This window comes from Vanellus vanellus, assembly GCF_965231255.1.
Source record: "Vanellus vanellus genome assembly, chromosome: Z".
In the NCBI taxonomy this organism is placed as follows: Eukaryota; Metazoa; Chordata; class Aves; order Charadriiformes; family Charadriidae; genus Vanellus; species Vanellus vanellus.
In genome coordinates this window covers 31,351,673-31,363,948 of record NC_138908.1, presented here as the reverse complement: position 1 = coordinate 31,363,948, position 12,276 = coordinate 31,351,673, and the positions used below count along the sequence as shown (strand labels likewise).

Sequence of the window (12,276 nt, the reverse complement as noted above, 5' to 3'; positions counted from 1 at the left end):
CTCTGTAGCTTCAGCCTGGAACTTCCCTAGAATAAATTATAGCTTTGGGCAATTTAAATGCAGAATTTGGTGAACTTTGGATGAAAGTTGAAAGTAAACTGAAGATCCATTCCAGAAACAGTGTGAAAGTTCTGCTGAAACGTTCCTCTTACAAAGGAAGGCAGCTGTAAAACATTTGAAATAAAGTTAGGGGAAGGGGGAGTTGAACAATGCTTTGTTCATATTCATTGTAAAAACCTAACTTTAAAGAAGCTGCTACTTGTTTTCATGCAGTATTTTTTTTTTCTTGCTCCACAATGGCTGGACCAAAAAACTGAAACTGTAGTCAAAATCTGATATGTCACTGTCCCAAATATTTGAAATGTAAGAAACTGTCTAAACAGTAAATGCCAAGCAAACATAATAAGTCCCTTATCCACTGTAACTATACATCTATCTTGCCACACCAGTGGTAACAGGGCAATTCTTACTAGATGTGTCATTCTGATTTTGTATGTTCTTTGAAGGATGAAACTTTCAGTGCACATGCGGGCTCCTTGGTTTTGTGGCCATGAGGATTGGATTATGGTGTATGTGTGTTAGGGGAGGGGGAGGAAGGGGTGTTTAACACCATGGCATATTGGTTCTGCTGGAACTGGTTCCTGTTTCATTCCCCTAGGTTAGAAGAAACTTCCTAATGTCTCTTACATTAGTAACCTAAGTCGTAACTTACTAGCTTTTAAAATGGACGAACATTATCTGCATATATTTTACTTGGATTTCTCTTGAAGTTGTAAAACAGATGTAATATGCAAAAATAGATAGCGTAAATAAATGGAGGCAATGAACAGAACCTAGAAAGAGAATGTAAGATCTGAGTAGATTGTGAGAACTATTTTGCAAGAAGCTGATGCAAGTGTAGTAAAGTGGAGGCCTTAAAATAACAATGTTTTAAATCTGATGGGAGGAAAAGTGATGGAGACTTGTACACAGGTTCTGTCCATAAGAAGTCCTTCCAGGAAAGATTAATCAAGACATCCTTGCAGGGAAGAAAATTTTCATACCACTTCTACAAATATTGTTCTATCCTTGTTTATTACATTGCTGTAACAAAGTTTTCTTTCTAAAATATTTGTCAGTAAAGCATTTACACCCTTAACTTTTCTTCTAGAAGTATAGTGTACAACTGTAACTTTTTCTGTTGATTATAAAACTAACTTAAATTGGACTGTAGGAGGGATAGCTTAATGTATGTGTTATTAGTTTGATTGATCTATGAATAAAGGCCTGTCCTACCTTTTTTTGTTGTCAACTACAAATACGCTTCAGGAAATGCTCTTTATTTGTTACACTACTATGCCAGCTACTTCACTCTCATCTTATGCATCTGCAACTATTTAATTTCTCTTTTTAGGCAAGACATGCCTTGAACTGAGCAATGAAACGTGATGAGAGATTCATGAGAGAAACATGAGTAGAGATTCAGTTGACTGTGTGAGAGATCCAGCAGTCTTTGTCAGCCTGATCTGGAGAAAACCGCTAAATTTTATCAGTAGTTTAGCCCTAGGAATATGAATAAAACTTCATCAGTATTATTGTTTCTGAGAGCGTGTTCTACCTAGTAAGATTGCTTTAGACAACTAGACTTAACAACTTCAGGTGACAACACTTAAAAACTGGACATTTCTCGTGATCTTTCTTGCCTTCCTTCAGTCCCTTTCCTGATAGTCTAGTTGAGGTTGCCAGGATGAGAGAGGCAAGTAATCAGTGCAAATGATGCAGAACCTCATTCTGACACATTGTGCGTGAAAGGCACCATGCTGGGTTTGGTCTGTTGACTAAAACCATAATTTTTTTCAAGATGGTATCAAATTCTTAAACACTGTCTGTTTTCAAGCAGCTTAGGCTTCTGTTTCATAAAGAAAAGTACTTTATTAAACCATGGTTGTTTTTTAAATACAGAGATCTGTATCTTAATTTACTTCACACATGAAAAGCTGGATGCAGCTATTGTATGGAAGTAATCAGTAGATGGGTAGAAGAGGGTCTTTAGGCTATATGACAATTAGAAAATGCTTTGATTCTAATTGGGATTTTTTTTAATGTCTTTCAGTTGTTTTGTCACTTGGGCTTTCTGAGGCCATGTTATTCAGCAGTAGGCTAGTCAAAATGCGTAACAAATTCCAACATATTTTGCTTCCGTGACTTATTTTTAATCCTCTTATGAGCCCATGGAGGCTTTCGCCATTGATTGTTTTGATGATCCAGGAATCCAGGGAAGCTGGACATTCTTCAAGGAGGAAATCTTTAAGGGCACAGGAGCTGGCCATCCCCATGTGCCGTAAGATGATCTGGTGGCAAAGAAGACTGGCTTGCCTAAACCGAGAGCTTTGGCTGGAAGTCAGGAAGAAAAGGAAAGTTTATGGCCTATGGAAGAAGGGGCAGGCCACTCAGGAAGACTACAAAGATTTCATGAGGTTATGCAGGGAAAATATTAGAAGGGCCTAAGTCCAGCTAGAACTTAATCTGGCTACTGCCATAGAAGACAGTAAAAAGCGTTTCTATAAATACATTAACAAAAGGAGGACTGAGAATCTCCATCCTATATTGGATGCAGGTGGAAACATAGTGACCAAAGATGAGGAAAAGGCTGAGGTACTTAATGCCTTCTTTGCCTCAGTATTTAATAGAAATATCAGTTTTTCTCTGGGTACCCAGCCTGCTGAGGGGGAATACAGGGATGAAGAGCAGAATGGACCCGTAATAATCCAAGAGGAAATGGTTGGTGAGCTATTACACCACTTAAAAGCACACAAGTCTATGTGGCTGGATAGGATCCACCCAAGGGTTCTGAGTTAGCTGGCAGAAGTGCTCACCAAGCCACTTTTCATCGTTTATCAGCAGTCCTGGCTAACCAGGGAGGTCCCAGTTGACTGGAGGCTAGCAAGTGTGATTCCCATCTACAAGAAGGGTCACAAGGAGGATCCGGGAATTACAGGTCAGGCAGTCTGACCTCAGTCCCGGGGGGGCGGTATGGAGTAGATCGTCTTGAGTGCCATCAAGTGGCACATGCAGGACAACCAGGAGATCAGGCCCAGTCAGCATGGGTTTATGAAAGGCAGGTCCTGCTTCACTAACCTGATCTCCTTCTGTGACAAGGATACACACTTAGTGGACAAGGGAAAGGCTGTGGATGTTGTCTACCTAGACTTTAGTAAAGCTTTTGACAGCATTTCTCGCCATTCTCCTGGAGAAACTGGCTGCTTGTGGCTTGGATGGGTGTACTCGGGTACAAGTTATGTCAGGGCAGGTTTAGATTGGATATTAGGAAGCATTTTTTCATTGAAAGGGTTATTAAACATTGGAATAAGCTGCCCAGAGAGGTGGTGGATTCACCATCCCTGGAGGTGTTTAAGAAAAGGGTAGATGAGGTGCTTAGGGACATGGTTTAGGAGTGGTGGTGTTTTTATCAGGGTAGGTTAATGGTTGGACTTGATGATCTTAAAGGTTCCTTCCAACCTCACTGATTCTATGATTCTACTCTTTGCTGGGTAAAAACTGGCTGGAAGGCAGGGCCCAAAGAGTGGTGGTGAATGGAGCTAAATCCAGTTGGTGTCTGGCCACGAGTGGTGTTTCCCAGGGCTCAGTATTGGGGCCTGTTCTCTTTAATATCTTTATCAATGATCTGGACAAGGATATCAAGTGCATGCTTAGTAAGTTTGCAGGTGACATGAAGTTGGGTGGAAGTGTTGATCTGCTTGACGATAGGAATCCCTCTACAGAGGGATCTGGACATGCTGGATAGATGGGCCAAGGCCAATTGTGTGAGATTCAACAAGGCCAAGTGCTGGGTTGCAGGTAATAAGGGATAGGACAAGAGGAAATGGCCTCAAGTTGTGCCAGGGGAGGTTTAGATTGGATATTAGGAGAAATTTCTTCGTTGAAAGGGATGTCAAGCACTGGAACAGGCTGCCCAGGGAAGTGGTTAAGTCACCATCCCTGGAGGTATTTAAAAGATGTGTAGATGTAGTGCTGAGGGACATGGTTTAGTGGTAACTTGGCAGTGTGAGGTCAACAGTTAGACTTGATGATCTTATAGGTAGGTCTTTTCCAATCAAAATGATTCTGTGACCTGAGGATTACATGATTGGACTATACATTGTGTTAAAAGTCACCTTCTGTTGTTCTGAAATTAGGATCCATTTATATCTCCTGATTTGTCCCTAGTTCATTCATTGATATGAATTCATGATATTCAAACAGCTTTTAAGTGGAGGCTACGTAGTATTTTATTTTTCTGTTTGTATAGTTAATGTTGCCATCCATTTGTATGTATGCTTTTTCATATTCTTTTTTTTTTTTTTAAAAATAATTACTTTGCTTTCAGGTGATGAGCATGGTGTCAGGATTTGCACCACTGATTTCTGCAGGTATTTTTTCAGCCACCCTGTCTTCTGCATTAGCATCTCTCGTGAGTGCACCTAAGATCTTCCAGGTAAGTATGGAAGCAAACACATAGTCTTTTAAAGAATAAATTTGAATTAGAATTTTTGGAAGGGGTCTCTGATATACTGCCATCATGATTCATACTACTTGATATCAGTAGATACATCTAATATTTGCCTGATGCTTGGAATGGGAAAACAGTGTTACTCTTACTAAACATAGCTAGACTATAATTTCTTCCAGAGCTCATGTGTTTCTGGTTAGTTCAGAGATAGTTATGATTACAGGAATCTACAAACTCCTTTAGATGCTTTTTGTTGTGTGTAGCAGTGGAGCACATACAAAGATAACAGATTAGTTCACTTCTCAAAGTAATCATAGAAGGCAACAGCATGAAGTAGAATTTGTAGCTGTGGAATCATAATCCTCAGAGAATATATTATCAAAATAATTATGTACCAGTTCTTGTGTAAATCATTTACATTGATTTTGTTGGTGTTCCAATTTTGCTTTACCTTCTTTTTAACCATTTAATCTCATTCTTTGTCTTCTTCTAAAGTTCTCTTTAATTGGGTAGAACTTTAGTGTCCTCTATGACCTTCTTTCCCAAAAGTTCAGTACAGAGTCAAATGTACAAGGGATTTGTTGCAGAATAGAAGTACAATATTGATGCAGAGAACTATTGTATACATTGGGCAAACTTTCCACTTTCTGAGAAAACATCGTCTCTAAAGAAAGACTCTTTGTGATTGTAAGACACAGGTAAAGTAAAATAGTCAATTACTTACAAAAGAGCAAGGCTTGTTCTTATAGTTGGAATTACTGAAGGATAAAATATTGGAAATGCAAAATGTCAAGATGCAAAGACAATTGAAAATAAAATTTGGCTATAAATCTTCTTATTTCAGAAATACAGCATTTGTAAGCATTAGTAAGGATACATTTTGATCAAAATGCATGTTGACTCTTGAATTTTATTTTTTCGTAGGCTTTGTGCAAGGACAACATTTATCCAGGATTTCAGATGTTTGCTAAAGGCTATGGGAAGAACAATGAACCACTGAGAGGATATCTCCTAACATTTTTAATTGCTCTTGGATTCATACTAATTGGTTAGTTTGAAATTATAATAAATCTCAATATCCTTTTGTCCTTCGAAAAGCGTTCTATTCCATGTCATGACTTGATGACAGTGTCCTAGAGCTCTAATGCACAGCTTAATTCTAAGCCAGCATTTTAAATCTGTTTATTTTGAGGGTTACTCTCTCCTCTCTTCTAGGTATAACTCTGTTTAGGACTGCAATAAATTTGAATAGAACAGTATCAATACTGCACTTTTATTAATAACCACAGGTTAGATATTGTCAATCGATAAAAATACATTTTTTGCTTGAGGTAGAGAGATTTTACATCTTGTAAATATGAAGTTTATATCAGACTGTTAATAATTACAAAGAGCTTCAGTAAATGGTAAGCTTGCATAACAATACTTCTTAAAGTGTGTTTTTCTGTTAAGTTACAAAGAGTAGAGATGAGAGCTGATGCTGCTGTTACTAAAGGTAAAGATAGTCTAGGTAGAGTTACATGTGCTCTGTGTAGATGGCAAACTAATTGTGCTGCGTCCATCCATAAGTCCTGCACCAGTGCTTTTAAACTTCTCCCAGTTTGTTCTTTCATACTTCCCTCAAGTCGTCTTAAGGCACAGGTGTACCCCTGCTGTCTCTACTTCAGCATGCTGACTGGAAGCTTGATTTCAACAAGTAGAAACTTGCAGACTAACATGGCACATCCTGCATTTTGATCACTTTTTTTGATGGTCAGAGTAAACACCTAATGTTTTTTACCATGCTGCTTCAAGGAAAGGTTATTCCATCTTTTTCACTGAAGAGGGTGTACTCATCACTGTTGTGATGGTATTGATCTGTAGTAATGCACTATACTAGTACTATTAATGCAACTTTTCATTTTAAATGCAGGCAGGTAAATGCGTTAGTCACATTGCTTACACTAACTTTGTCTGCTGTTGTCATTGATTGACTCTTAAACTTAGTATCTTGCTCTTTGCTGTTTGAGAAATGAGCTATATGTATGGCAGGTGTGGTACTGCTCTGTCCACTGTTCTTGACGTTCTTGAGAACCCAGAGTATTGGTGCACTGGTGTTTCATCAAGCCATAGTGGTGGGAAAGAAATTGGCTCAATTAATTATTTTGAGAAAGTATGTAGTACTTCAGTAGTGGCAGTCCTGGAACACTTGGTAGTGTGAAAAAATGTTTATATTTTTAAAACGGAAAGTTACACTTCTTAGAAGATAGTTTAGTAAATAAAAGACCATTAAGACAATAGCTCTGTCTGAACACAATGGACATGCTGCTTCTCGTTAGACTATGTCAGAAAATAAGGTTGTTTAGCATATTTTTTACTGTGGAACCTACAGAACAATTGGATATCTTTCATAACAGCCTGCTTTTTTTTTGATTTTACAGCTGAACTGAACGTCATTGCTCCAATTATTTCTAACTTCTTCTTGGCCTCATATGCCTTGATTAACTTCTCTGTATTCCATGCTTCTCTTGCAAAATCTCCAGGTAGGACCTACATTTTGGGGGTGAGAGTTTAGCCTGCAATTTCTTTATGCATAAATACAATTTAAAAGGTATTACTGTAAATTAATATTTAGTTAATTACTAAATTTGACTGTCATGGTGTATCTGAATTACAAGAGTAATACAGTGTGTACTTGGGTCTTCTGAAATTTTGAGAACTGAGTGATCCAGTAGAGCTCGGGAGCTACTAATTTTGTCATTTTTGCTGAGGGAGCACAAGATAATTCAGTGTTTATTCAGAAACTCTTGAAGAAACCCTTTTTGCTAATTCAGTGTCTGGCGTTCAAGAAACCCCTTTGTTTTCTTTGGATTTCTCTGTTACTACTTTTCATCTTTCAGTCCAGAAGAAACTGGAGTTGCAGATGGCATTGATGCATTTTTTTTTTTTTTTTTTTTTATAGCCTTTGGTGTGGGAGGCTAGTTAGATTATAGGAATAAGCCAAAGTCCAGTACTTGCAGAATAGATGTATATCATACGCAGTCCACTATGCATTTGTACTGAAATAATGACCTTAACAGCTTCTGAAGTGGCTGAACTGGTAGATATAATTATTTTGCCAGAGCATGTGCATAACTCTCTTTACACAACAGTTCTATGGCTAATACACTTTTTAATCTGGGGTGTATTAGTGGGGATGTGCATGTATATTTACCTGATTTTGGATAAACTTATGACAAACTAGAGTTAAACTAGAATTGCTGGGGGAGGGGAACCTCAATCCATCCCACTCCTACCAGCGTGATGCCAGTACCAGTAACAGATGCCCAGAGCCTGGAGAGGGATCACAGTTCAACAGAAAAGCACCTGGAGTGCAGCAAAAACGAATACTAGCCACTCCAGCCGGTAAATTAGCTTCATCCGGGGCCCAACTTAAATTCCTTTATACAAATGCGTGTAGCACAGGGAATAAACAGGAGGAGCTAGAGATGTGCGCACACCTGCAGGGCTATGATCTTATGGGCATCACAACGACGTGGTGGTATGGCTCCTATGACTGCAGTGTTGGAACAGAGGGATACAGGCTTTTCAGGAAGGACAGGCAGGGGAGACAAGGAGGGGGTGTTGCCCTCTATGTCAAGGACCAGCTGGAGTGCATGAAGCTCTGCCTGGGGATGGATGAGGAGCTGACTGAGAGCTTATGGGTCAGGATTAAAGGGAGGGCAGGGACAGGTGATGTTACAGTGGGGGTCTGCTACAGGCCACCTCACCAGGAAGACTGAGTGGATGAGGCCCTCTATAGACAGATAGGAACAGCCTCATGTTCACAAGCCCTGGTCCTCATGGGGGACTTCAAGCACCCTGGTATCTGTTGGAGGGACAATGTAGCAGGGTATATGCAATCCAGGTGGTTTCTGGAATGCATTGATGATAACTTCGTTCTCCAAGTGATAGAGGAGCCAATGAGGGGAGGTGCCATGCTGGACCTTGTTCTCACCAACAAGGAGGTGCTGGTGGGGAGCATGAAGCTCAAGGGCAGCCTGGGCTGCAGGGACCATGAGATGGTAGAGTTCATGATCCTTAGGGCAGTGAGGAGGGCACGCAGCAAACTCACTACCCTGGACTTCAGGAGAGCAGACTTTAGCCTCTTCAGGGATCTACTTGCCAGAGTACCATGGGATAAAACCCTGGAGGAAGAGAGCTGGTTAATATTCAGGAATCACCTCCTCCAAGCTCAGGAGTGATGCATCCCAACTAAGAGGAAGTCAGGCAAAAACGCCAGGAGGCCTGAGTGGATGAACAAGATGTCCCTGGACAATCTCAAACAGAAAAAGGAAGCCTACAGAGGGTGGAAGCAAGAACTTGCTTTTAGAGGGATAAAGTAGGAATATTTACATATATATGTAAGAAAGATGCAAATTAATTTGAAAGCTGTTAGAAAATTGCAAGCATAAATGTGCCAGAGTTGTTATTTTGTATGTTACTGAAACTGTCACACATTCACATGAAACGTGATGCAGAACACAAGGGAAGGAAAAGAGAAATAGCGCCTTTCTTCTCTTGGACTAGTGATTAATTTCTCCCCTCTTTTCTCTTCTCCAAATTATGTTTTGACCAGGTTGGCGCCCTGCTTTCAAATACTACAATATGTGGATTTCTCTTGTTGGAGCTATTCTGTGCTGCATCGTGATGTTTGTCATTAATTGGTGGGCAGCACTTCTAACATATGTCATAGTCCTTGGACTCTACATTTATGTCACTTACAAGAAACCAGGTGTGTATAGGGGCTTGGTTTTTTTTGTGGGAGGGGGAAGAGGGGTGTAGAAGGGAAAAAGTGATGGCCCGTAGGGGGGGGGGGCGGGGAAAGAACTTGTTTGGCTGACTGTTTCAAACTTCTGTTTCAGGCTTCTCAGTTGTAATGAAATGTAATTATGTCTGTACAGTCATTGCTGTTGTTCCCCCTCCTCCCAAATTTTCAAGATTCGTGCCTTGCACTTAGACATAAACATTTGCATGAAAATTGGAGGGAAAGGTGCATATGGAAAGAGCTTGGGTTGCAGCAACAAAGGTACTAGGAAAGTATGTTATGTTTTGATAGGCAGTGAAAGACAATGTTCCCTTTCCAAATTCAAAAGGGATTTCAGTGGTGGTTGTTTTTTCAGTAAACCATTCCTATAGTTATGAACATCGATTTATACACTTTCTTCCTTCTAAGAGCACTGTATGATCAGAAGTGCGAGATAGAGCAGAACTGAACCAAAAAGTGTTCCTGAAGTTGAAAATAAGGAAAACCCTACATGCTGGGCTATGAATATTATGAAGTATTTGGACGATAAATTCATTGTAGCTATCAAAGGATGTATATGGGAACAAATAGAGAGGATCTCTCCTTCCTTTTAGATTATTATTTTTATAGGGAAATGAAACTGCTTAATCTAGCAGGTTTTCACTAAAAGTATTTGACTTTGTTTAGGCAATGTTTTGAGATTACTTTTTCCTTTGCTGTGATACAAAATAAATTAGCATGACATTTTTTTCCTGAAGTGTTTGGTTTTTTTTTTTTTTTTAACTCTGAAGTTGTCATAATTTTTGAAATGTTGGGGGAAACAAAATCTTTCTTTATGTAACTGTAAAATATCAAACTCTAGCTTGTTTGCTAAAACTTCTGCAGCAATGTTATCTTTAAATAGAATTGCCTATTTAGCTGTAGGGTTTGTTGACTAGTATTGTGTAGAACATACCAAGGTGTAGCTTAAATCTTCTGTGTTTTCAGTTGGTATTAGACATACATTTTGCGATCATGTAGTTTTACAGTGAACAGCTTTAAATAAAATATTGTAACTTTAAATCTGCCAACAGATGTGAACTGGGGATCCTCAACGCAAGCTTTGACTTACTTGAATGCACTACAGCATTCTATTCGGCTCTCAGGAGTGGAAGATCATGTGAAAAACTTCAGGTAATACTTAGGATATAGGAAGTTACTTCTATGCATTCAGTGGGGTACTGTCACGATGTTTGCTATCATGGTTTCCATTAAATGCCTGTTCATCTCCTGTGGGTTATAACAACTTTGAATTTCGCCATGAACATCCTCCGAACATAATTACATTAGCATTCTATTTTTGATTAAGAGTGCACTTTAGAAGCAAGTCTATGGATGATGCCTGTTTATTGTTAGATGCTTCAGGGTTTGCATCATGAACTATGAATTGTGTTCCTCTTTGATGAAACTACATTGGAAGATGTGCTCCAAACTGCTAATAATTATTCCGTCCCCATGCTTGGGATAAAACTGATCGAACCTAAAATCCCCAAGATGCATATACTGTGGATGTTGTCCTCAACACCAGCTATTTCACATCAGACATTCTCTCATTGCACTTCAGTACTGGCAAACAGGCTACGTGAATGTTCTTCAGAAAACTGAAGAAGAGAAGTGATTTGTTGTCTGCCAGCATGGCAACTCAGGAATGTCCTACTCAAGGAGGCAGTTTCTGTCCTATAGTATTTCTGCCATGTTTCTGTAATAAGCTATTATAGAAGAAAGACGGTCCAAAAATTTTTAACAAAAAGTATTGGCTTAAACTAATTCCTCCAAGTAAATGGAATCAATGGATTGAAAATGACTTTACCATGTGGTCTTGTCCAATCATGGACTCAACTGACTCACCATAGATCTGGCTGCAAAGTTAGATCCAACTCTGATGTTACATCAGTTTGCTCAGGGCTGTATCAAGTGAAGTTTTGAGTACTTCCGAGGATGGAGGTTCTGTTGACCTGCATCTTCAAATAGAGCAGGTGCATCCTACATGCTGCCTATGTCCAGCACAGGATTTATAGTGTTGACACTTAATCTAGCAAATCTGTATCATCCCTTGCAGCTGTAAGAAGTGTATTATTCTTTTAAATTCAGTGTATTAGCAAGTAGCAATTAGCTACTAAAATCTTCTGTTGTGTATGAAGGGAGATTTTGCATACTTATGGCAGAATTTAATAAGAAGTGAGTTCAGGGAGAGATTCTGGATACAGGTGCCATTCTCTGATGTTAAGCCCAGAATGCAGAACCTGGCAGCAACACAGTTTTTCAAAGAAAAGAGCTATGGTACTACCTGTCAGTTGAGAAGACACTCTTAATTCTGACCCCAACCTCTCTTGGAAGTGGCTGAATTTTCTTGAAGTACAGGATAGGTACTTACAATGTCGACATTGCATGCATGCAGTTGAAATTAGATGTATCAACCAATCATGGTAGGTACCAGCACAACCTCAAAGAATATAACAGTAAAACTAAATTACAAATGTATTAACATGAGTATTAATGGGCTTTACACTTCCAAACTGAAAAGACTTGGCTGTTGGTAGGTGTAAACCACAAAACTTGAAGTTTAATTATGAGACAGCTCTTCTTTCTGAAGCCATAAGTCCTAATGTGACATAATGTTTGTAAGTAAATCAGGGATTTTTGTATTACCTATTACATCAAGCTGCATAGTTAACATGAAAAAGCAGTTTACATTCAGAAACTTGTCTGTTCCGTAGGTATCACGAGCAGCAATTTTCAAACTTTCCCTAATGAAAATCCAAAGGCTGGTAACTGTGATTAGTCTGGCAACCTCACTTCTGTCTGCTGAGTCTATTATGGGTTTCAAACGTTGATGTAGAAACAAGCTTTATATGAAAATTCTTACCAAGTGTAACTTCCTGCTTGTGCTGATATGGTAAATGAATGCTTTGCTGATCAGTAAGATCAGCACTTTTGTTTGGGAAGCTAAAATATAGCTTTCTGAGTTTTAAACTTTTTTCAT

At 39.1% G+C, this 12,276-nt stretch overlaps 1 protein-coding gene across 2 annotated transcripts in view; it reads left to right on the top strand.

Annotated features, from left to right (window-relative positions):
• Positions 1-12,276, top strand: part of SLC12A2 (solute carrier family 12 member 2) — a 63,871-nt gene that overhangs the window by 33,265 nt on the left and 18,330 nt on the right. For both annotated transcript variants that reach the window (XM_082497110.1, XM_082497111.1), the window contains exons 11-15: positions 4,367-4,474; positions 5,414-5,537; positions 6,910-7,011; positions 9,087-9,242; positions 10,328-10,427. In XM_082497110.1, the coding sequence (XP_082353236.1) occupies positions 4,367-4,474; positions 5,414-5,537; positions 6,910-7,011; positions 9,087-9,242; positions 10,328-10,427 (590 nt within the window). The remainder of the gene's footprint in view (positions 1-4,366; positions 4,475-5,413; positions 5,538-6,909; positions 7,012-9,086; positions 9,243-10,327; positions 10,428-12,276) is intronic.